Genomic DNA, 25,030 nt, shown 5'->3' with positions numbered 1-25,030 from the left:
ATCACTTGACGTTAGTGGGAAGGGTCCAACTGCTACCCTTTCAACATTTCTGAATGAGTCAGGCTTCTTGCAAACAAAGGATGCTCACTCATTCTCTTGCCTACAGTCATGTTGTTGTAATTAGATGGCATTATGCCTACTCCCAAGATAGTGTCTCATTTTCAACAGGGCACAGATGCCAAACAAGGACAGGTTTATGGGGCATTCTGCACATTCTAGCAAGTATCATCTCATCAGCAGAAAGTCCCTCCCTTCTGTGTCAGCAGTGCCCTATTGATACTAATGCCTCTGTGACGTTATCTGACTAAAATATGACCATATAGATCATTGTTGCAACCACTGTTATATATTTGCAGCAAAACTCATACAAAGGTTGTCAAGTGAGGTGTCTATGAAAAGGTTATGACTTGCTGGTTACAATTATGCTATCTGTATATATAATCATTTTTGTTTTTGAAGTTATAAGTATTGGCTCTATACCTGGATTTCAAATGTTTGCTCCTGGGATACCGCCCACAAGGTAGCTAGCCAGCACATCTTGGAGGGACTGTTCAAATTGAGTGACCCATTAAAAGAACTTAACTGACAATGGACTATGGGAGACACCCATCTACACTTAATGGAATTTCCTGCTGTAACCAGGCAAAATGCATGGACATGGGACTTGTCCATGTGACTCCAAACTCGATCTTGCTCCTGTAATTTTCCACAGTAAGAAAAATGGGATGCCCTCCAAATGGCAGAAACTATAAAAGGCCTCTATCCTGCTCCAGCCTCTTTCTTGCCCAAACCTCTGAATTATGGACTACACTAATGGGTGCATTCTACCTAATGGACTGTGGTCCTTCCAATGATTTGGAAGCAGCCGGAGACTTGATTTAAGCCAGCAGTTTATTCCATCACTGCTATAAGCCTGTACCAAGAACTTTACAATTACTGTATTTGATTCATTGAACCAATTTTAACTCTCACCTTCCTTTCTTTTTAGAAATAAACCTTTAGATTTGATACTAAAGGATTAGCAACAGTTTGATTTTTGGGTAAGATCTAACTTATGTATTGACCTGGGTGTGTGGCTGGTCCTTTGGGATCAGAACCACCATTTATTTGATTAGTCTGGTTGTAAAGAACCACACCTTTAAATCCAGTGTTTTTGCTAGTAATACAAGGTCTGGGATGCCAAAGGAAACTACTTTTATGACTTCTTATTAGCCAGTGTGGTGAAACAGAAGTTTACTTTTGTTGCTGGTTTGGTATATCCTATTGGGGATTAGCCACCAGTCTTGGATATATCTGCCCTATTTCTCAGCAGTTCGTTCTGAATTTGGAATCCTCAGTTGTGACCCACTGAGGCACGGTTACAGCCTCCTTATACTTGCTTGTCTTTTTTTAAAAAACAAAACCAAAAAACAGTAGACAATCTGATATTTATGACAATTTAAGAAGTCAGGAATTACACTGAATAAAAGATGTGGATGTAATGCAATGCCCCTACATGGGCCATTAGCAGCACAGATTCAATCTGGGATCTCTGATTCTAAAAGCATGAGCCTCTAAGTGCTTGAACTAAAGCAGACAGGGTCCTTAATACAAAGGTCAGAGCAGGGATCAGCAACCTTTGGCAAGCGGCCCGCCAGGGTAAGCCCCCTGGCAGGCGGGGCTGGTTTGTTTATCTGCTGCATTCGCAGGTTCGGCCGATCGCAGCTTCCACTGGCTGCGGTTCGCCGCTCCAGGCCAATGGGTGCTGGGGGAAGCCGCAGCCAGCACATCCCTCAGCCTGTGTCGCTTCCCGCAGCCCCCAGTGGCCTGCAGCAGCGAACTGTGGCCAGTGGGAGCCATGATGGGCCGAACCTACAGACGCAGCAGGTAAACAAACTGGCCCAGCCCGCCGGTTACCAATCCCTGCGTAAGATTAACCTCATAAACCACTCTATAAGGCCTAATCACTACAAAGGACAGAGAGCACAGGGTACACAGACAATCATTAAAAAGGTCAGGTTCTGCTGCCCTTCCTCACGTTGATCAGTACCTTACTTCACAAGCAATGCCACTGTTTCAACAGGACTAACCACAATGCAAGGTACAATATCACATGTGTTAGGGTGGCAGAAGCTGACCCTAGGATTTATTTTACTTGAAAAAAATTGTGTAATGTGAAAAGAGTTACTATAAAGGTTCCCTCTATTAAAGGTGAACACCACTGTTTTAATAATTGCCAGCCAAATAATTTGCCCATATCTGTCCCTTTGAGGCAGATATTGCTGTTCTCACTTTTGCAAAATGTCCATTTATATCTTTGACAAATCCCTTTAAGCTCTGCCTGAGTAAAGCCTTCAGTATTAGAAACTTTATGGATAAACTTAGGTTATTTAAACACAATTCAGTGGATCTTTTATAGGTTTTTGGCACTGACATATGTTAGTGCATAGCCCACTCATATTACTCATGCAAACAGGCCTCCTGAAGTGAACAAGTTTTGGCCCTTCTAGCTTGGAATTATATTTTTCATTTTGAAAGACAAGACGAGAAAATGTAGGAAGTGTCCATTCCTGTAGTCACGGTTGGCCTTCACTCAGGGAAAACTCCCACAAACTCCAATGGGAGGTTTTCTGTAGTAAAGATGGAGCAAGATTGTAGGGCTTGACCCGTAGCTAAAGAAACTAAAAGGATTGTTCCATTGCATTCTTAAAGGTCAGATCACTTCCTCAGCTGCCTACCATTAAAAAAAGGAAAGAAAACGAATTGCAAAGTTCTGGTCTGTGATTACATAATTTTTGGTTCAACTATCTAGGTATTTATATGGCATTCAATACCATATTATTGAAATGCCTTCAATGTACTTAAAACTAAAAAAACCAAAAACAATACTATCATTTTATCTTCATTCCCAATCCATAGGAGAAATATAGCTTAATTAGTTCATATGTTTTGTTTGTCTAAGTGGATGTGGTTTGTGAAGAATTTATCGAGGGAAGACATTAATTTATCAAAGGAATGAGTTCTGCATTTAGTTCTCAATGTGAAGAGGTCTGATCATTAGTATATCTGGCTGCAGTGAGTCCCATACAAGGCCCAGCTTCTTCAAGTGTTCCATCATCTACACTCATGAGCCCACCCCCCATGCACTGATCAAAAGTTTCACCATTTTGGTGGAATGCAGCTATGGAAAGTCCCTAAGAGACCAGCATTATGTCAAAGAATTTACATCTAATCCCCTGAAAGATTGACTATCAGGAGAGGGACCTTAAGCTGGACTCTGAATGCAGCGAGGAACCAGTAGAACATGTGGGTGAGGTGTTTGCAGCAACTTCCACTGGTAAGCAGGCGGGCTATTGTATTTATGTAGCTTTTTCTATCATTTCACTCAAGGCCGGGGTTCTCGCAACAAATTGTTTGATGGCCTCAGAGCGCAACCACTAACTCTTGCTGGTGGCCGCACTGAACTTCTTCCTAAAATTATTTTATTTTTTTATTTATTTTTCCTAAAATCATTGTAATTTATGTAAGATTTTGGATTTTTTTTTTGCAGATTCAGTAATAAAAATCATGCTCAGTTATTTCTATTCTTTACTGGACCTAACAGAATAGAAACACAAATAAGGTGCTTTGTACGTTCTTGTCTTTTATATTATTGTTTCCTTTGCTTTTTTGGTAAAAGTGGTTGTCTGTACAACAGTTCTGAAGTAAATTTAAAAATTATTTGACATAATAGAAGTCCAAATAATAATGAAAAACATATCTGGGTGGCTTGGGTCTGGGGATGAGAGGGGAAGCATGGCTGCGGCTGGTCTGGGGCTCCTCTGGGTGGGTGTGGGGGCTTGGGCTGACTGGGAGCTCCTCTGAATGGTTTGGGGAGGCGGGGGGAAGAGGGCACTCTCCGGGCTTCAGCCAGCCAGGGCTCCTCCGGGCAGGTGTGTGTGTTGAGGGGTCTTGGGACTCCTCCGGCCATGGGGGGGGCACACTTGGGGCTTCTCTGAGCGGGGGGCTTGTGGCTCTGGCTGCTGGGGGACCACAGGTAGAAGGGGTTAGCCTCCCCAAAGGGGGTGCTCCACCCACTGCCCATGCCTGCCGCTCACCTCCTGCATCCCTCCTCAGTCCCCCACACGCAGCTCAGACCCCTACACGCTGCTCATCTCCTCTCACCCACCACTCGCCTCCCCACTCCTCTGCTCACAGCCAGACCCCCCTGCCCGACTTGTCACCCTGCTGCCGGCTCGCCGCTCACCTCCTTACTCCTCCGCCATGCCGCCCCCCCGCTCGCCTCCTCACCCCCCGCCCCCACCACTGCTGGCTAGCCATTCACCTTCTTACTCCACCGCCAGGCCCCGCTGCTTGCCTCGGCGCCTCACCCTCTCATCCCCTCCTCGTCACCTTATCTTGCTCCTTAAGCGCTGTGTCCCCCCTGTGTCTCCAGAGGCATCAGAGGCAGCACATGCAGGAGCAACAGGGAGGAAGGGGAGGGGCTGATGCTTCCCTCCCCCCACTGCCAGGAAACTGTCATGGCCTCAGGAAAATCCTTGATGGCCGCACGTGGCCACAGTGGCTGCATTTGAGAAACGGTGCTCTAAGCTATACCTACACTAGGACCCAGTGTTGTGATTCCCAGCTTGGACTAGCTCTCATCTGAGCAAGCAGTCTAGAAATAATAGTGTAGCCACAGTATCAGGGGAAGTGGTGAGCAATAGCATAGGCTAGCCAACCTAGAACATATCCACAGAGTCCACTACTATTTTTAGCACATTAGCACCATGAGAGCTAGCACAAGTATGTCTACATGAAACTAGGAGTGTGATTCCAAGTTACAAGTGTAAACATACCCTAGAGTATTGTTATCCCTTCTTCTGACTCTAGTGTCCCATTCTGACATGAGTGTCATCCCTCTACTGAGCAGTAAGAGATGTTTAAGAGAAGAAATCAGTAACAGTATGGTATATTCTAATTGTAACTTGTTTTATTTATACATATTCACAGTGGTGAAAGTAAGGCTGTGTGCCCCGGTGCGCCGCCCCAGTAAGAAGGAGCCGGCTGATGCTGGGGCGCTCCGCTGAGGGTGGAGACGTGGCGTGTGGCGTGCTCCCAGCTGGGGTCCTGCCGGCTGCCGGAACTCTCCTGCAAGCTGGTGCTGGCGGCCCCGTGCTAAGCAGCAGGCAGCCAGGCAAGTGAAGGGCTGAAGGAGGGCGCACTGTAGGTGGAGGCTTAGGCGTCCGCGTCCCAGCCTGTCCTGCTGCCCCTCTCTTGCCGCACTGGCTGGACACCAGGGCACTGCAGACACGTGCCATCCCTGCGGCATGCCACTGCTGAGGCTCCTGGGGGGCGGGGAGGGTAAGAGCGCGGCAGGCAAGGGGGTCTTCTGTTGCCTTCGCTCATTTGCCTGCAGATGCAGTGCCCCCACACAGCTGGCCCTAGGGTGACCAGACGTCCTGATATTGAGCAGTTTGTCCCGCATCCTGACCGAAGTAGGCCATTTGTCCCGACATTTTGTTTCGGGCGTTGCTTTTTTTTTTTTTCCCTTAGGCAGCGGTGACAGGCAGGAGGAGCGCTTTTTCAGTTACAGCCACCTGGCGGCACTTCGGCGACGGCTACTTCTTTCTTCGCCGGCACGATTTATTTCCCGCCCCCGAACATGCCGGGTGCATGTAACAATTGAAAAGGCGCTTCCCCTGCGGCGATTCCGATATTTTGTATTTAGCATCTGGTCACCCTAGTTGGCCCACAGCTCCCTTGACAGGAACAGGAACAGTGTGGGGCAGGGACCCATCCACCATCCAGGTAACCCAGCTGCAACTGGGACAGTCCCCGCCGGGACTTCCCCCTACACACATCCCTCCCAAGTCCTCGCCGGGACTTCCCCCTACACACCCACCCCTGCCCTAAGCACCTCACACACACACCCACCCACCCCTGCCTGAGTCCCCCCACCCCTGACTCCTGCACCCCTCCACACACACCCCAACAGCCTTCCTGGAGCCCCACACACAACCCAACCCTGACTCCTGCACCCCCCACACCCCAACTCCCTCCCCTGAGCTCTCCCCACACCCCAACCCCTGCCCTGAGCTCCCCCCACACACCTCCAGCCCCCGGCCCTGAGCCCCTCCCGCCACACCAGGGGGGTTGCAATATGACAGTACCTATAAGAAATGTAAGTTACTTTCACCCCTGCATATTCACAAGTCCTGGAACAGAGATACTCAAACAGCATGTAGGCAAACCCCTCCCAGTAATCTCAGCTCAAACCAATGCCCAGTTCCCACAAAGGCCTGCCTGAACTTCTCTAATCAGAGAGATGATATCTAGGCTTGCATAGGCCATGAATGGCCTTGAAAAAAAGACAAGTCGCTTATGTCTAATATGACAGAACAAGGAGCTGGTAGTGGGATTCAATGAGAAGGGTGACATAGTCAAAGCAACAAACTAGGAAAAAGATTTTTGCAGCTGCATTCTGAGTGTACATTAGTGGGACAAGATCATATTTGTCAAGGTCAGAGAGTTTGTTGCAGTAACCAAGATGCTAGATGATGAGAACCCAGATGAGAGTTTTAGCTGTGTGAATGGGCTCCAGCTGAAAGGCCTTATCTTAGAGATGTTATGCAAAAATAATCTGCAAGACAGACATAGCCTGGATGTGAGGACCCAGAGAGGTCTGAGTTGAAGAGGACACCCACATTACAGCCCAGTATCCGAAGACCACTGCCTCTATACTGAACCTTGCATAACTGTGACACTACCACAGCAGGTCTTTCCAACACAACTGTTTGCATACTAAGAAAAAGAATTTGGAAGACAACATGCAATGGAACCTCCTAGTGACACCCGCCAAAACAATATAATGAGATGTGACATTCAAGCTTAAAAGGTCACAAATGAGCTGATCCACTGTACATAGGTTCAAAAATATGGAGGGCAGGTCTCTTCCCAATCACAAATAGTATTGAGCATTTTTGCCACCACATATATTTGATCTCCAGCAGTCCTGACAAGTCCTAAAACGATCCTAAGAACGCAGACCACTTGAATGTGCCTTCAATAGTGGGGAAGTTTATATGAAAGGCAAGTTCTTCAAAATGTTTCCATCTTCCTTCCAGCATTACATCTGTGTTATCAGTGTTCCATTTTTGTCAGATGTTCTTTGTCCAGATGCCAATTTTGGATAGATAAAGAGAAAAGCGGAAGACGGGTGTGTTTACATTTGACATAAATAATACAGAGAGCTGGATGTTTACATAATGACACTAGAGCACAATGTGTCACCATCTCTACCAACCGCTTCATATAGATGTTGAATAATATAGGTGACAGAACTGAGCACTGAGAGACTAAGCAGGTGAGGGTTTTGGAGGTAGAAAAATAGCTGCCTATAACAAAACATTTGGGTTTGGTATGACAGCAAAGAATTGAGACCTCCTGAGGCATTTCTGATGACCTCTGCAGCTTCTTGAAACAAGACTGTAAGAGGATCAGAATCATCAAAACAGTATTATGGTTCCTGAATTATGTTTCTTCTCAGCTAAAGCAATGGAATACATGGAGTTTTCACAAGCTGCATTTATTGAATAGATTAATATTAAACGTTTAAAACACTGATTTTTAACAAAAACCCACAGTGAATTTGGAATCTTATTTTTGCAGGCATCTACATTTATTCCAAGATGCTAAAAACAAAATTAGCACCAAGAAATATGCATTTTCTGATTTACTTCTGAACAGAGCTAGAAAGAATGTTTTTAATTATATCAAAATAGATGTACTTAGGCAAGCTGACAAAAATGGACATTGAGCAGACTGTAATAAGAAAATGCATTGTGTGAAATATTTAGAAATAGCGTGCATGACAAAACTAAGTATATTATATAAACTATATTAGTTAGGCTGAGACTTAATTTTATTTATATTTTACATATTTATATAATGTGTATATAAAAATGAGTTCTAAGATGAATAATAAACTGTGTATGTATGCAATGTGTGAGATATACATATCTCACACATATTGCATATGCACACAGTTTATTATTAGGCTTAGACCTAGTTGCATAAATGAATGACTGGAAAAAATGCAATATTCAAACTGACCCAACTATTCTTTAGTTAATTAAATATCTAAATCTTTGTAATCAAGAAGATTGCAGATAGTGGAAAGTACAATTCTACATGAGCAAAGATCTGAATCTGATCCTAGAAGAACTAGAGGAAACTTTGGGTGAAGTCTCACATACTTTATGTGGAAAGAGAAAGTGGAAACAAATATAATGCAAAATATATTCTTGAGATGCTTGCTTTGGTTTAATTTATATATACATACACACACACTCCTATGTTTAACTGAGATAAGGTTAATTAAAACAATATTAACATCCAAATCTACCCGAGTTTGTTTTTATCGTTCAGCCACTTACAACACATTCATTGCCAGACTGGATTAACTTTATCAGATACACACTTCTGTTGTGCAAAAATATACAAAGGCATTATTCAAATTAAATCACACTTTGAGCAGAAGTATTGTTGCTTGCTTACTTTGTTGACCTACCCCCTATCATCTGAGTCTACTTCACTAAATCTACATTGTCTCACCACAGAGAGAGAGAGAAAGGAGCACGCGCACGCGCGCTCCCAGCACAGGGGTTTTATCTTCAATAACCCCTCTTTCACATAACTGCACAATTATGAGCTCAACTCGAAATATGAAATTTTAGAAAATATTTTGACATAGTTTAGTTTCATTCATAATACCTCATTATATTGTACAATACATTTGTTACAACATCTTGTAAAATTATCATCCAGTTAATGATATGGCATCCCATTATCACTTCTCTCTACTATTAAATCTAAGACAAGAAGTGGGGTGAAGCAGAAAGGTTTAATGAAAAAAAGTATAGAGCTGATGGGTTCGTAGAAGTGATAATTAGTGAGGTTCTATTGTAATGGCTTTTGTTACAAGTTCCTAATAACTTACTAATTCATTGCAAAGCCAGTGGTTCAAAGGTCATTCAAACACAACATTCAGTTTTGAATTTGTTACAAACCCAAAGCAGAAAAAAAAATCACAACTAATAAAATCTAAGGCAGAGGGCGAAGCATAGAAAACATGTGCACAAACAGTTAAATGTATGATGAATTTATAACTAGGACATTCTTTATTCTAGGACACAAAAGGTATGTCTACACTGCAATAAACAGTTTTCTCCCCTCCGGGAGTGTCCCTCAGCCTGGGCAATTCTATAGATCCCAGTCCAAGCTTGAGTCAGCTGACTCGGGCCACCCACAGCTGTGCCTTGCATCTTTTATTGCCATGTAGAAGTACCCAAAGTGAACAAATTTCATGGTAACAACTCCTAAATTCTGTAGCAGGACCCTCTAAATTCCATGACAACCTTAAATTTACTCTATCACCATGAAATATCCTTTATTCCCGCTCTTTTGCGCCTTGCAAAAACACAGGTAAGGCTTCCTCTTGTAGGAAAATTTGCAGAGCAAGAGGTGACTGCAGGCAGGTCCTGTTACAATAAAACAGAAAAAAAAGGGGTGATCCTGACAACAGCAAAATGGGGAATTCCATGGCATCTTGGGAAAATGCCATACTGTAGAATTACAGAGGCATTGAAATGAATGGAGCAGCCCAAAGTTGTCAGAGCTATGGTGTCAGACTCCCAGGAGACACCAGATGACACTTAAATCATTTTACACTTACACCTCGGAATTGCAAACTGAGCAGTCAACGACATACGTCATTTGGAACGGGAGGTACGCAGGCAGTAGCAGACACAAAAAAAGCAAATACAGTGCAGTACTGTGTTAAATGTAAATTACTACAAAATACAAAGAGAAAGTTAAAAAAAGTTGACAAGATAAGGAAACTGTTCCTGTGCTTGTTTCTTTTAAGTTAAGATGGTTAAAAGCAACATTTTTCTTCTGCATAGTAAAGTCTCAAAGCTGTATTAAGTAAATGTTCAGCTGTAACCTTTTGTAAGAACCACCATATTGTATTGTTCAGAATTACAAACAATATCTATTCCTGAGGTGTTCATAAAAAGAAAAGGAGTACTTGTGGCACCTTAGAGACTAACCAATTTATTTGAGCATAAGCTTTCGTGAGCTACAGCTCACTTCATCGAATGCATACTGTGGAAAGTATAGAAGATCTTTTATACACACAAAGCATGAAAAAATGGGTGTTTACCACTACAAAACGTTTTCTCTCCCCCCACCCCAGTCTCCTGCTGGTAATAGCTTATGTAAAGTGATCAGTCTCCTTACAATGTGTATGATAATCAAGTTGGGCCATTTCCAGCACAAATCCAGGGTTTAACAAGAACGTCTGGGGGGGGGGGGGGGTTCATAGCTCTGAGGGTTCTACTGTAGTTCACACCTTTGAGGTTTCTTTTGCAATCAAAATGTCTAGTTTCAATTTTTTTTTAAATGAAAGCTCAGATTCTGGAGCATAATTCTGAGGCAGGGAGTGAATTCTATAGGAAATTCCACAACTGCAGAATAATTTGTGTACTGGTTATAAGCAACAAGCTATACGGTGCCACAAGGACTCCTCGTTGTTTTTACTGATACAGACTAACATGGCTACCCCTCTGAAACCTGAACTACATGGGTTATTATTGTAAAGTCTCAGTCAACATAAATGTAGGCGTTGTTACTGCACCATGCATAACATTTCTTTTCTATGTATAAACGAGCACTGTATTCCAGATGTCATCTACCTAGCTCCTTTGACATGCTTGAATATTTACCACCACTTGTATTTGTTCAGCATTGGTCTGCACCAAAGGGTTACTGGGTATCTTTTAAACCTGTAAAAACTGTCTTAGATTTTATCAACCAGTACTTCATATCCTTCTCTTGCTCAGTGTTTTAAAGCTTATGACCATTATGTGTGTGTGTGTGTGTGCGTGCGCGCTAGTGTTATATATATACACACAGAGAGAGAGAGCGCGCGCCAGAGCGCGCTTCCTTCATTTTTTGTGCCCAACTTCATTACCTTGCCTTTCTTTGTATTGAGTTGCACAAGCCACTTATCCGAACAAAACTGTAGATGATCAGTGTTAAGTCCTTAAGTCACCTCTGCTAGTCAATTCCCCCATTCCCAAACTGCTTCCTCTCAGAAGCGCCCTTGGGTTTTGAGATCAAATCAAAATTGGATCCACTTAAGCAGCTGAGCTTTGATACCATTCTTGATGACCTTTTAAATTTGTCATTTAAGAAGTACTTCACAAGCTTTCCTAAAGTACAGATAAAGTATTTCCATGCCCATACACATCAGCACTTCTTGTATTATCTTTTTAAAAATCCTCTTCTGGGCCTCCATTTTGTGAATATGCGCTAATCTGGGCCAGATCTTCTTTCTGGGATGGCCTCGAACCTCTGGCAGACCTAAGAAAATCTAGTTCTGGGGCACCTTTTCCCATTGCTCTCCAGCAACAAACTTGTTTCTGTGTGGGGAGGGGAGTCAAGCTGCATTACTAAATGAAAGATCTGAGCACAACTCTGCAGGCTCTCTGCCTTGGCATACGTGATTGCCCTGCAGATCAACTGGACACGTCTAGTTTGTTTGGGTTTGTTTTACACTCTTCTCACCTGTTCAAATCAATATTATACTTCAAATCTTACATTAAATCTACAGCTTTCTTGTTGCTCCTGGATGTAAAGTGGATGTAAAGTGTATATTATCTTACTGCTAGTTCATCCCTCTTTAAAATGAGCCTATGAAGAGGAAAGTGCATATGTAAAAATTGTACATTTCACAGATCTGCTTCCTACGTCTATTCCCATGTAGATCTGCTCACTTTACTAAGTATCCCCCAACAACCCCTACTTTTTCCTTTTGTTAGTACTTAAGACTCCAGTTCACTCTCCAGCAGCTGCAGTCATAGGTGCGGGAATTAGGAGTGCTGCCAAACTCCTTGGCTTGAAGTAGTTTCCAGTATATACAGGGTTTACAGTTTGGTTTAAAGGCTCTCAGCACCCCCACTTTACAAATTGTTCTAGCACCCCTGTCTGCAGTGGTCCTATTAACACATGTATATCAAATACAGAATTGTTAACTAAGTTCCACTTTCAGAATCTTTACTATTGATGAGCACCAAGAGAACTCTGCTTGGCTTTCAGGTCTCAAAGTTTTCAGGGATGACAGTTAAGAGAAAATCTCTAACTGTGAACTGGGCAAATCATTCACACACACACACACACACACACACACACACACACACACACGGAATCTCAAATCATTTTTACAGAGTAGAAGCCACACTTTCACCATAACCTTCTATGTGCAACTCATGAAATCAGAAATATAAAGTTGAAGAAAAATGCAAGGAAAAACAATATTGAGAGCAACATGCCCAAGATCAAGACAGTGAAAATAAGTAAAACATCTCAGTTGTAAAGCCCTAAATCTTGACCTGTTCTCTTTACATTTTCCCCATGTGGTAACATTTTATCTTTGTTTTTGAGCATAAACAGAAGTCTCTGATTCCAATTATCTTGGGAAAATGTCAAATTGTGGTGTTCATTCTATTTTTGATTGAGACAGCAACAAAAAAACAAGGTCAACACCAACTTGGGTTACCTTATGTGAGTGAATTTCTTTACAGATTTAGAATATACATGATAGTGGCATTACATGATTAACTGTAGCATTTAATACTGTGAGCTTTAAAAGAATTTTAAAAGGACATAAGGGATTTTTAAAAATTATTTGCCCTCTTATGCTCTTGTGTAATAAACCCTCTGCAGTACAAAACAAAAAGATGATTTCTGTACCAAATCTGTCTTCCATTTTGCTAGGCTTCGATAGTGATGTTACAGTAAGTGATGTAAACTTACCTTATTGTTTCCATGAAAGAAACATTCAAACTTTTAAACAATTTAAAAAATAAGAAGGGAAAGGGAAGACAAAAAAATATAGGTAAACAGGGGCTGATGCAGTCCTACATCCCACAGGGTTTGACATGTTTAGTGTTGATGGATAATGATCCTGAAAATTTTTCACCCTTTGGGATTCTCCCAACCAGTTAACGGTTGGTCCCACAAGGATGTACTGTTTGTGTGTGATCCTGTGCAGAAATCATTTTCCATCAGAAATAGGGAGTACAATCCGCAGACGGATTGGGAGAGGTCAGGGCTAAGGGTTCATATCCCACGTTGCACTCTAAATGGGTGGCAAAGCTGTAACTCAACTGTGTGAGACCCACGGATGCTGGCAAGAGTTCTATGCGACACTTCAGAACACTCTCAGGGTCTGCTGACTGCAGCCTCTCAACTCATGCCCCATAAAATGTAGCCTGGGGCTTAAAGCCACAATCTGCCCGTTCATTTAATGATGGCCGGATTTTCAGAGTCATTCTCTGCAGGTCCTTGTTTATCTATATAGTAATTATTTTAAATCATGAATCTCATAGCAGATGCATTTAAAATTTAGGCACAGATTACCATATAGTGTTGAAATATTTCCTTGCTCTACGGAAATTTGATACAGGTTTATTTCCCATGCTTTTTGTTCTTCCCTATTCCTTCCTCTCTCTCTCTCTCTCTCTCTCTCTAAAATCGAGGGCCACTACAACTTAGATACTATTTTATCTGTCACTTTGGTAGTCTGACTCTTTACCTTAATAATATAACTTGAGTCCTGAGAGGTCTCCTCTGCCCACAAAACTGATTTCATTTACCTTCTCACATATAAATGTAAAGCTGAGAAAAAGAAGTTACTTCAAAAAAATTGAAATATTTGATATTTTAGTTACATTACTGTAGAAGCCTTCAATACATTTAAAACAACACAGTAATGAAAAAATATCATTTTATGTTATGTCCTGCTGTTCAATGATAGTATCAGGTACCTGCAATTAAGGTGCTACATAGAAAAGTGTACGCTGCATCGCACTCCTAGTCCATACCATTGACACGGTTGTTCCAACTCCATCCCAAAACACAACACTGACTTGCTTTCATAGTGCCAGCTGACCTTTCTTTTAATAACTAACTACCTTCTTGATACATAGACAAAGTGCTTACAAAATGTTACTTGGTTCAAAAAAACACTTAGCAGGAAAGACCTTGATAGGTTAGTTAATTCCTTTTTCACCACCCATTTTGCTTATTATAATTTTGTTGAAGCACTTACTTCACTGGCTTCATTTTATCCCAAAACACTGAATCTTGAGTAATTCCATGTTGCTCCCTACCTCTAATCTCTTCATTAGCTAATCAATAAAACATTCCACAACACAATCAGTAATTGTGGGTCAGAGCCTAGCCTTTAAATACCATAGAGTTGGGCACTCTATAGGAACCTGAATAGAATACAATTTACATTGCTTCAGGCATGCAAATGGGTCATAAAACTGCTATAATCACCACTTTGCACTTTAAGCGGGGCGGGGGAGGGGAGGATTTGTCTGGTTGACCGAGAGAAGAGGGCAATGCTTTCTGACTTGGGGGAGGAGAGGAGACATAAAACTGCTGGAAAAGCAGTCAGCATGGTGGATGATTCACCACCTAGGAATGAGGGGTTTAAAAAGGTCAGCCTGGTTCTGGCCCCTCCTCTCATTCACTCGGAACAGGCTAGGCAGCACCCCCTCCCTATTTAGGTCACAAATATACTGGGTGATTAGCTATATCTGCTGTGGGCATTATGCTAGCCGCCCCGTTAAGGGGTGCTGGGAAGGAATTATTTCCTTACAACCATATTGGCCAGGTGCCATGGGGGTTTTCTCACCTTCCTCGCAGCAGGTTCAAGTGGGCTATGTTCATGCATAGCATGATGGGCGGTAGGTGATATGTCGCAATTCTTTAAGTGTATAGCGGATGTTCAGTGCAGGTACTCCACAAATTAAGGCACAAAAGAACATATACATTGCTTGGAAAAGTAATTAAGGAGAGGTGCTTGGTAGTTGAGCAAGCCGGGAGCAGTTGGGGACTCCTCTGATTGGTACAGCAGGGAGCCATCCCCCCCCACCAACATTATAGTTCACCTTAACCCCTCCTACAAGGGGGCGTGGTCAGTATGGTCCCGGCAGGGGAATTGCTGGAGGGACCTGGATGAAAAGGGGGGGAGCTAGTGGAAGCCTCCACCTGGAATTGTAGGTGCCCAGCAGTGGATCTGCTGGAGGGACATGAACAGAAAGAGAGGTAGGTGTGTGTGTGTGTGTGTGTGTGTGTGTGTGTGTGTGTGAGAGTGTGAGTGTGAGTGTGAGTGTGTGTGTGTGTGAGAGAGAGAGAGAAGCACTTACCTCTCCCCCCTCAGTGAATTGTGGGGGTTTTCACCTGCACATTTTATCTGCTGGGTTAGTCCCAGACATCTAATAATAAAGTTGCGGCCTGATTAAACCCATATCTAATGTCTCCTGTCATTCTTTTGGCATAGCCAGACAACCAACTAGCTGAAGATTCCCCCTGTGCGGGAAAATGTTCATGGAGCACAGAGTGAAGGTAGCGAATTCCACCCCATCTTCCCTTGCAGCTCTGGGTATAAAAGAACTGGTCAGTGCACTGCTCTACTTCAACAATTCCTGGCTGGCATAAGAGTCACACTGGACAGTTGCAAGGCAGAATAAATAAGCTGCAACACCTACAAATGCAATTCATGGCAAATCAGTGTTTTAGTCCAGTAGAGTCTTGTACCCTCCACCTGATCACAACCTCATCTGTCTTTTTAAAAAGAAGCCATAATTAGAATGGCTTTTGGAGGGGATGGGGATGGTAATTAAAATTCATTTAGGATTTATTCATCAATTTACAATATTCATATACCAAGCAAATGAGTGATCCTTTTAGTTTAAATGGCTTTATATTAGTTTCCATTACAAGCCGACTTACTTCTAAAGTCAGTCTTATATTTTCACAACATAGAATGTAAGGGCACAAATATGCAGCTCATACTCATGTATTTCCAATGAGGTCTTATGTGAGTATAGGCCTAATTCTGTAACTAATGTAGGGTTAAATTAGCCTGCTCTTCAGATGTATAAAGTAACATCACTGAAGAAGATTTTAATGGAGAGACACTGATTGTACCATCTGACTCATATATTGTAAGGGGCAGATTCTACCCTTTTATTCATGCTAAGTTGTACATTAGTGAGTAATTTGTGACTAAGCAACAGTAAGGGTGACAGAACCTGGCCATAACCAAACACATGTGGGCATAGGTTGGGATTTGAGCATCTCCAATGTTATTCTGCGGAAGACAGCATCACTTCAAACCCACCTTTCTCAACTAAGAAAATCCCTGTATTAACACCCACCCTCCATAGTAAACTTTTTTCTACACGGGTTACTATTATAAATCACCATTTGCCGTCAGTAACCACCCAGGATTATGTGAGATACTGTTATTGCCACTTAATGGTGAAGTCGCTGTCAGCAAATGTTGACTTTTTAAATAGTGTCTCCTGTAGATTAGACACAACTAGCAGAGCACCAGGAGAACAGAAAACTCTGGAACTCTGATACATTTGAGTACGTTCCCCACAACCTGTGGGTCCCCAAAACTGACTTTTTGCCTACCTAGCATAAGGCACACCAGGTGTGAGATAAATCAAGCTTCCTTATAAATGTCTGCTGTACATTTTTTGGATGAACACCCATAACTATTCAGGTAACCAGAAGCTCTGAATCCAGTTGACCATGGCTATAAGAGACTTGTATTGTTTACCCTTACATATTCACATTCTAGTTGGATGCCTCTCTTACAAGGGATCACACGAGTTACAGACAGCATTATAAAAGTTACATTTCAAGACGGGATACTAAATTCTAGGATAATATATTGAAAAAAGTGTCAGGACTGTAAAAATAGATAGAGTTGGAAAAGCACCCCCCCCCCTTTTTTTTTTAATATCCTGTTTTATCAGAAACGAGTTTCTTCCCAAGTAAATCAGGAAATTTAAATGAATTTACATTAAATTATTTTAATTTATCAATATGCATTTCAAACCTGCTAATTCAAGGTTCACACAATTCTAATTTAAGATAAAGTTCAATCATAGCAACTCTAAAAGTGAAAAAAAAAATAGTCCTAAGCCTTGTAAATGGATTTGAAGTAGCAGAAGTGTTGAAAATAGTAATATTAGTGTGATTTATAGCAATTAAGCTTCCTCTGTACGACTTGGAAATGTACGGAGAAGTACCAATATTGATTTAATATTAAAAGAAAATTGACACAGTTTATTATTTTGAAGTGGAATGACAGAATTTGTGATTAGCATCTCAGTATCAAAAATGTCACCATTTTAAAGTTGTAATATGTATTGCAATAAAGCAGCTGAACCATGTCAAGAAAAAGGGCATGCAGTGCTTTAAATAAACTCAATGAAATCTATGCATCATGAGTTCAACTAATGTGGTTAGGGGCAAAGTATAAAAATTCCATACCAAGAAATGTCTTGTTTTATGCCTGTGACTCCTGAAACTGTACTGGAGAGTGCATTTCTCTTGAAGTGTAGATTCTTGTTACTTCCTCTTCAAGAAAAGCATATCTAACAGGTTATTGATTTGGTTCTGAAGGACACAGTGTTTATTATGTAGGAAACCAATGCTGGGCAAAAGTGAAAGAAATTAATGATGGCTTTGTAAGCGTCCAGGCAGCGGTGCTGAACCTGAGTGGGGTACCTGTCAATCTATATGATAATACATTCCCAAACTTCATAAAATCGGTGATGTGAAAAGGAACTGATTTTTTTTAAGCTGAACAGGATTTGGCAGAGAAGGAGACTGAAGTTTACTTAAGTTAACACCTCTGCTTGTATAACAGACATTTCACATCTGTGTGAATATTTTACAGCCAACCATATGGAAACATTTATCATCATAAAAGCCTTACTAAATAAAATGCTAATAATGTACATTCAAAAGTGAATCTGATATACTGTGTCTTGCACTTCATTTTATAGCATGCTTCCTGTTTTGATAAACATCATAGTTTGAAAAACTACCTTTTTGAAATGCATTTTATGGATAGATTAGATAGGTAGAGGTAACTCTCAGGGTGAAAACTGCCATTGACCTCAGCAGGGGTAGACTCAAACTCAATCTTTGAGCTTTAATAGTACTGGAAAGATAACTTTCTTAGTCAGTTCATTCATTTGAAACAATTATTGGGACTTTTCCAAAGCCTACTGAAGTCAATGGGAGTTGTTTCATGGTCTTCCAATGGATTCTGGGTCAGGCCATTACGTGAATATATTTTATGCGTGAGTACAAAGCATGTAAGTTTACCAAATAGCAGAGTGAGTCAGTGTATTTTTACATACATATATTTTTAACACTTTGGTTATTTGCTTTCCTAGCATCTGCCATTACTATTAAATACACAACCCCCATATACTTTAATGAAGAAATGCATGCAACAATATTCATGGAAATACAAAGATTAGGGCTAACTTCTTCCCTCAAATACATGCCTGCTATTTCTCCTGAAATCAGCAAGAGTTGCATGTATCTACTGAGTGCTAAATTTGACTCTTTAAGTCTAACTTGGTCATATATTTCTAACATTTTGAGAAGTTTCATTTGTGTTTTTTGTTCATCTTCTTTAACATTTAACTGCTTGCATTTCAAGTCCTAACATACTGGCACTGCTGAAATTGGCAGGGGGAGGCTGAATATCCACTTTGCCTGGAATAAAGCTTAAAATAAAATAAAAGTCCTTTTCAGATAAATACCTGAAGGTGCTGAATGTGCCAACACACCATAAATTTAAAATCCCCAGATAACATGGCAGGGAGTCAATCACAGTAGCTGACATCAAGCAGTTGCCTTGAATGTTTCTATTGATGCCACAGTAGAACACTATTCTTGTGATTCCTCTTTATCTCCCCAAAATGGCTTATTTCAGAATTAAACTTGATTGTTTTGGGGGGTTTTTTTTTGAGTGACTTCAGCTTATACACTCCTGCCTTATTCACATCTTAGTGTGGAGAATTATTGAAGGCAGACACTGCATTGCTATCCATAGCAAGTCATCTTCACTAGCTAGGCATTTTTTTTAAAGTAGGCACAGAACACTGCTGAGAAATGAGTTTTAAATTGTTTTATGTGAATTTTAACTAACTTTTTTTAAACATTTCAAGTGGTAGTTAGCTTAATGTAGTTTTTATTCACAACAAATCATTGCCCATGTGTTTTGTCCTACATGGGTTCTGCATTATGTAATTTACCTTTTTATTTTTAAATTAAACAGCTAAGAATCTATACTAAACAGATATATACATATCTTTTTAAGTTACTGTGATACATACATTTGCATTATAAAACCTTGCATGTACTTACCATTAAGAGATTAGAAACCTGAGATTCAGATAAAGCTTTCAAAGTTTCATGAGAACACCTGAACAAGAGTCCTATTGACTGTGAATTAATATGGTTTTAATTAGTTAAAAACTATTAACCTTATTTCACACTGTGGGTAAAAATCATATACAAGAAAAAAAAATTCTGATAAGTTTCTTCAGACTTGTCATTATTAAATTCCACAATCTGCTCCAAGTTTCCTCTTCAGTAATAGACATGAAGCATTGCTGTCTGTAAATTAAAGTATAAAACAAGGTGGTATTCTGAGAACATCTTTAAGAGAAAACCCAGGCTGCCATTAAAAACCACCTGTAAATACCTACAAATAGAATATTTCTGGATATAGGTCATGTTTTTTCAAATCGCATTCTTTGTTATGCAGTTTACTGGAGAATAAGAGCACCATTCAATTACGTTGTTATTTAAAATACATACTATATTATATAATATTTCTCCTGTCATTTCTGGTAAAAATTGATTTTTTTAATTTACTTTTTTTTTTTTTTTAAGGCAAGTGGACAAGGAAAAGAAAGAACTTAAGTGACTCATTTATATGCAAAAAATACCACCATATGTTCTTATAGATATATATTAAAACATATATTCAAGAAACAGGCCTACCGTTTTCCTCATCTGACTTATTTTCATTGTCAGAGTCAGTCAGTGTAAGGGCTGAGTTTTCACGACTTGACAGACCGGAACTGCGCCTGGATTTTATCCCTCTCCCCCACAGCCTTATAGCATGCTCTGGAGACATTCCTCCCTCTGTGTCTGAGTCAGCATCAGACCCGGTGCTCAAGGAATAGCCTTGATGAAGTATTCCTATGTCTGAGCAGTAGCCACTTCGATGGGGAGAGGGCTCACAGATTCCTAGTTCTGCAAGGGTGAAGTTAGTTCCTAGGAGGACAGTAAAACAAAAACAATTAGTCAAAATATTTAAAATAAAATTAACAGGCCACCTTACCTTCTCATAGATATTTTATAAATCATGCCTTCATAATGAATTGTATATGGTGGACAGATTTGTAAGGACAAGGCTCATCAGAAGCATATGGTGTGTAGCAGAGAGAATTGTGAAACACACAAAACAAAAGATAAAACTCCTCAAAATCTGAGGCATTCCTTCCTCTCCCATATTTTGGCCTCAAATCTGTAAACACTTAGGCAGGTGATTAATATTATGCACATAAGCAGTCCTATTGACTTCACATGCTTAACATTATTCGCAGGATTGAGGCCTTTGTTATGAACGGTTTCACCAAAACCATTGCTACATGTCGTCATTTTTAATCACTTATAAGGTGGACAAAATCAACCCATTTCGGAGCAAAAAACGACCACCACTTCCAGGAAGAAATGGCTTTAAACTTCAAACTATTTTTCATTGAAAATGTGAAAGATTTAATTTAACTTAGTGCAAACAATTTGAGTGCAGAGTCACCCAGAATAGTGGAAAACTGTACATAGTATGAAAAGTTGTCACAATTTTGCACAGCTTTAATATGTGGGAAGGTTAGATATTTTGGGTTTCCTGTTACAACTGAAATAGGTGACATGCGTTTTCTCCATTCACAGAAGTTTTGCTCCCAACAGTAATGTTATGAGTAATGTTACTGTGTCAAAAAATGCAAACAGGAGAACAGCATGTCTGAAGTCAAACCTTCTAGGATTCATGTCAAAACACAGTAGCTCATAATATGACTCAGTAAGTTGGTAGGTGACACATTTACAACGCACTCACATATTCCCAAGGGTACTAAGAACAGACCATGCATCTTTTTAGACAATAAGGGACAAAGAACTTAGAAATATATATATAAGGAAATATTCACTGGTCTCTCTGGCTCCGCTGGTTTTGAAAAGCATGGGCAATTTCATTTACCCATGCCAGACCAGAAATGAAGAACAAAGACAGATTCAAGTCACTGGAAATACATCTGCGGAATATTTAATTCATATTGTTCACAGTGCAACTTAGTCTGAGGTCCGTGCTTCCATAATGGTGCTTTTATAGTCTGTTTAAACAGTCTATTTGCCCCCACACACATTTATATCAAATCAAGACACCCAAAGACAGATTATAAACAGGCAACTTTTGTACAAGATATTTTCATTAATAAATATGCTTCATTAACCAGTTTAAAAACAAAAAGTAACAATTCCATTCACACAGATCAATCAAGACAGCTCATATATTTAAAATATCTAGTTAATCGATCTACATAAATCTTTTTCCAGTCCCACAAGATCATTTAACTCAGTAACACTCAGATCTCAGTGGTTCAGGAGCCAAATTAGTGATCCAAATTACCCAAAAGAGCCACAGTAATATGAATTCATTGTTTCATTTACTGTAGTACTATTCATATTTAAATAGTATCATGGGGAAATATGTAGTTTTTAAAATATATTATTCTCACAGCAAGTAAATTAATAACACTGCAAGTTGACAACTTAATTGGTTAACATAGTAAAAGCATCCTCATTGGTTAATAATTAAATCACACAGTGTTTTAATGTTGTGTGCTGCAAAGAGTCGCAAGACACACTTAAAGAGCCACTTGCGGCCTATAAGCTGCAGTCGGAGTATCACTGATTTAAATCCATAAACTATTTTGAGAAAACTGCTATGCAAAGTAAAGTTATGTTTTACTTAACCTTTATCCCCAAACCCACCAGTTAAAGAAAGAGCATGTGATTTCTCTTTCAGAAGGATTAAGCCCTGGTCTACCCTACAGTTAGGTTGATGTAAGGCATAAGTTGTTATGAGGTTGATATGATGCCGCAGCTTAACGTGGCTTGTGTGGTTGCGGCAGAGCACTGGGAGAGAACTTCCCAGCGCTCTAAAAAACCCACCTCCATGACGGGAATAGCTCCCAGCGCTGGTGCACGATCTACACTGGCACTTTACAGCACTGAAACTTGCTGTGCTCAGGGGAGTATTTTTACACACCCCTGAGCGAGAAAGTTGCAGCGCTGTAAATTGCGAGTGTAGACAAGCCCTTAACAACTCCATCTCCGCAAGAGATGGACCACTTAAGTAGATATAGTTAGGTCAACACAGCATCAGCACAGACGCTGCGTTGCTTACATAAACTGTTGCTGACTTTCAAAAACTGTCCCACAATGTCCCACACAGTTAAATCAGCACAAGCACTTCTGGCAAGGACACACACCGCCAACACAAAGAGCATAGTGTAGACATGCAAAAGTAGTTTAATTACTGCGATGGTTGCAAGTCAACCTAACTTAGGTTGACTTAATTTTGTAGTGCAGGCTTGCCTTAAGCTGTTTGCTTGACCAAAAGAGGATGGATATGCTCCTGAATAGCAACTTTCAGCTCCTGAGATACCCCACTTTAGCCAATAAACCAAACAGCATTAACAGATTGCACCCTTCCTGTGCTAGGAGGAACACTGCAATAAGGCGGCAGTGAGTTAGAGAAATAAAAAGGGAGAAGGGACATTTCTAAGGGAACAAATTAGTCAGCTGTGATGTTTAAAAATAAGATAAAAAGAAAAACACACAAACAAAGAGTCACCTCCTTTCCCTCAAGACTTAATTAAGGGAAATTAACCCAAATGTTTTCTGTTAAGAGTCTATTCTGCTTGGTAAAATAATTACAGGTGTTATGATGTGTGTCTTGAGAATATGACACTTAAGATGTGCCAACCTTTTGCAACAGAAACCCCATATCATGCGGAACTCCACTACTTTAAGTTTTCAGCATATAAAAAAAGAAAATACCCAGATTTTGAGAGAAATGTATTTTGATTCATGGCCCTTGCCCCAAAATTGAAAGCAAAGCTTTTTGTCATCTGTAGTTTGGCAGTGATTCTTTAAGTAATCTTTATTATTCCATTTGATTTTCATAATGAATTTTTGATAACTGTTCACATGGTAGGTTGTCTGGGTTGAACACAATCCCATGAATTTTAGTGATTACTTACAAATTGTGCACAGTCCATAGATTTACAAAAAAATAATCTGGCGAGTTTTATTAAAGTTTTGCCTTTGCCATTCTGGATTTGAACTGATCTGAAACTTAGAAAGCTACTTAATGGTATAAAAGCATCCACACTGAACCAAAGAAGTGTCTCATACAAAATGCAAACTGTATCCTGCAATTCTGGCACATTTTGAATGGCACAGTGCAGGTTCAAGGACCTACTGAAACTTATATGAAACATACCCGACGTGAAGTGATGCTAAAATTATACCCATCCCAAATATAAAAGTGGAAATATGCTTTTAAAAAAGATTTTGTTTGTTGTTAACATAAGTATGTATGAACACAAAGCTATTATGAATATATTAGCTTAATTAAGCTTTTATATACAGTTAAGTATTTTAATACTACTCTGTAGATTTTAATAGCCTTTAAATGCCCAGATGTTTACACTCTAATGAACATTCGGTATTGACATCAAAAACAAACTAACATTTGATGCAAACAATGAACTTAATATGACTGTTCATATTATTTTCTCTGAGATAAATGGAAATGGGTTGAAGAGAGGTAATAGAAACAGAATTCACTTTTTCAGCTGTTTTGGCTTCTACTAATTGGGAGTATGGCAAAATGTATGTGGCTTCCAGAGATAACAGTATATCTATACAAACAGATCAAATTAAGAGTCAGATGTAGGAATTCGGCCAGACCACTGGTCCTTCTAAGGCCAGGATCCTGTCTCCAACAGAAGTTAGCATGAGATTCTTTTGCAAAAAACCCTATCGTGACAGGGTATAGTTATAGAATAACACCATAGTGGAAGTGTCTTCCTTCTCCAGTCAGTGGCTGGTTTGCATCCTGTACACAAATATTTCCAATTACCAGTTTCAAAAATGCTGCCATTCAGTTTCATTGACCGTCCCTTGGTTTTTGGATTTTAAGAAAAAGGCATGAGTGCTCCTATTTATCCTGTCTTCTGTATAGCATTCTTTAATTTTACATCCCTATATCATATGCCTGCTTACTCATCAACTCTTGAAACTAAAACAACCCATATCTTCTCTAACATAGTGATTGTGCTCATTAATAGATTATTTGTCCAGCTGTAATTGTGCACTAGGGTTCAAGTGATATTAATAAACCACTTTTTTTTATTTCTGTATGGGATAAAAGTCATTATTATACTCAGATGTATGGATGCAATTTAAAAAATTGCAAATTGCAAGCATCCAGCATTTCTTTAGCAAGTCAAATGTGTTCATGTCAAGAATCAACAATGTACCCAAATTCACTTCCTGGGCTCGGACGATTCAGCAGACTCCAGCATGTGGGACCCTCATGCCAAATAGTTTGCCAGAGCAAAGGCAGAGTAGTGCAAAATACCCATAATCTCTACTCTTCAGTAGAGCGGGCCAGCCAGCGTAAGCCACATAAAAGGACAGGGCCTGGGAAGCTACAGAGTCATTTTGGCCAGATGATCCAATTCTGTCTCTCTCTCTCTCAGGAAGAGCCCTCCACGAAGCTTCCTTAGAGCCTGAGATAAAATAATGCTGCAGCTCAGAGAACACCCAGGCAAGGGGAGTGGTGGTATCTGTTGCCTGGTGTCTTCTGCCAACTCTGTGACCTTGTGAGAACAAAGGGAAAAGAGTTCAATCTACACTGTTCTGCATCCATAGAGAAGGAGGGAAGCTGGCCCTCTGAGCTGAAATTCACTACAAGTAATTTACTACTTTTAGTAGTAAAGCAGATGGCTGGATTATTTTAGTGCTACTTAAC

At 40.4% G+C, this 25,030-nt stretch overlaps 1 protein-coding gene across 1 annotated transcript in view; it reads right to left on the bottom strand.

Moving 5' to 3' along the window:
* TENM2 (teneurin transmembrane protein 2) overlaps nt 1–25,030 on the bottom strand; it is an 832,723-nt gene that overhangs the window by 707,131 nt on the left and 100,562 nt on the right. The window contains exon 3 of the mRNA XM_043521038.1: nt 19,924–20,199. Coding sequence (XP_043376973.1) covers nt 19,924–20,199 — 276 coding nt within the window. The remainder of the gene's footprint in view (nt 1–19,923; nt 20,200–25,030) is intronic.

This window comes from Chelonia mydas, chromosome 8, assembly GCF_015237465.2.
Source record: "Chelonia mydas isolate rCheMyd1 chromosome 8, rCheMyd1.pri.v2, whole genome shotgun sequence".
Lineage (NCBI taxonomy): Eukaryota > Metazoa > Chordata > Testudines > Cheloniidae > Chelonia > Chelonia mydas.
This window is presented reverse-complemented; position numbering and strand designations above follow the sequence as displayed.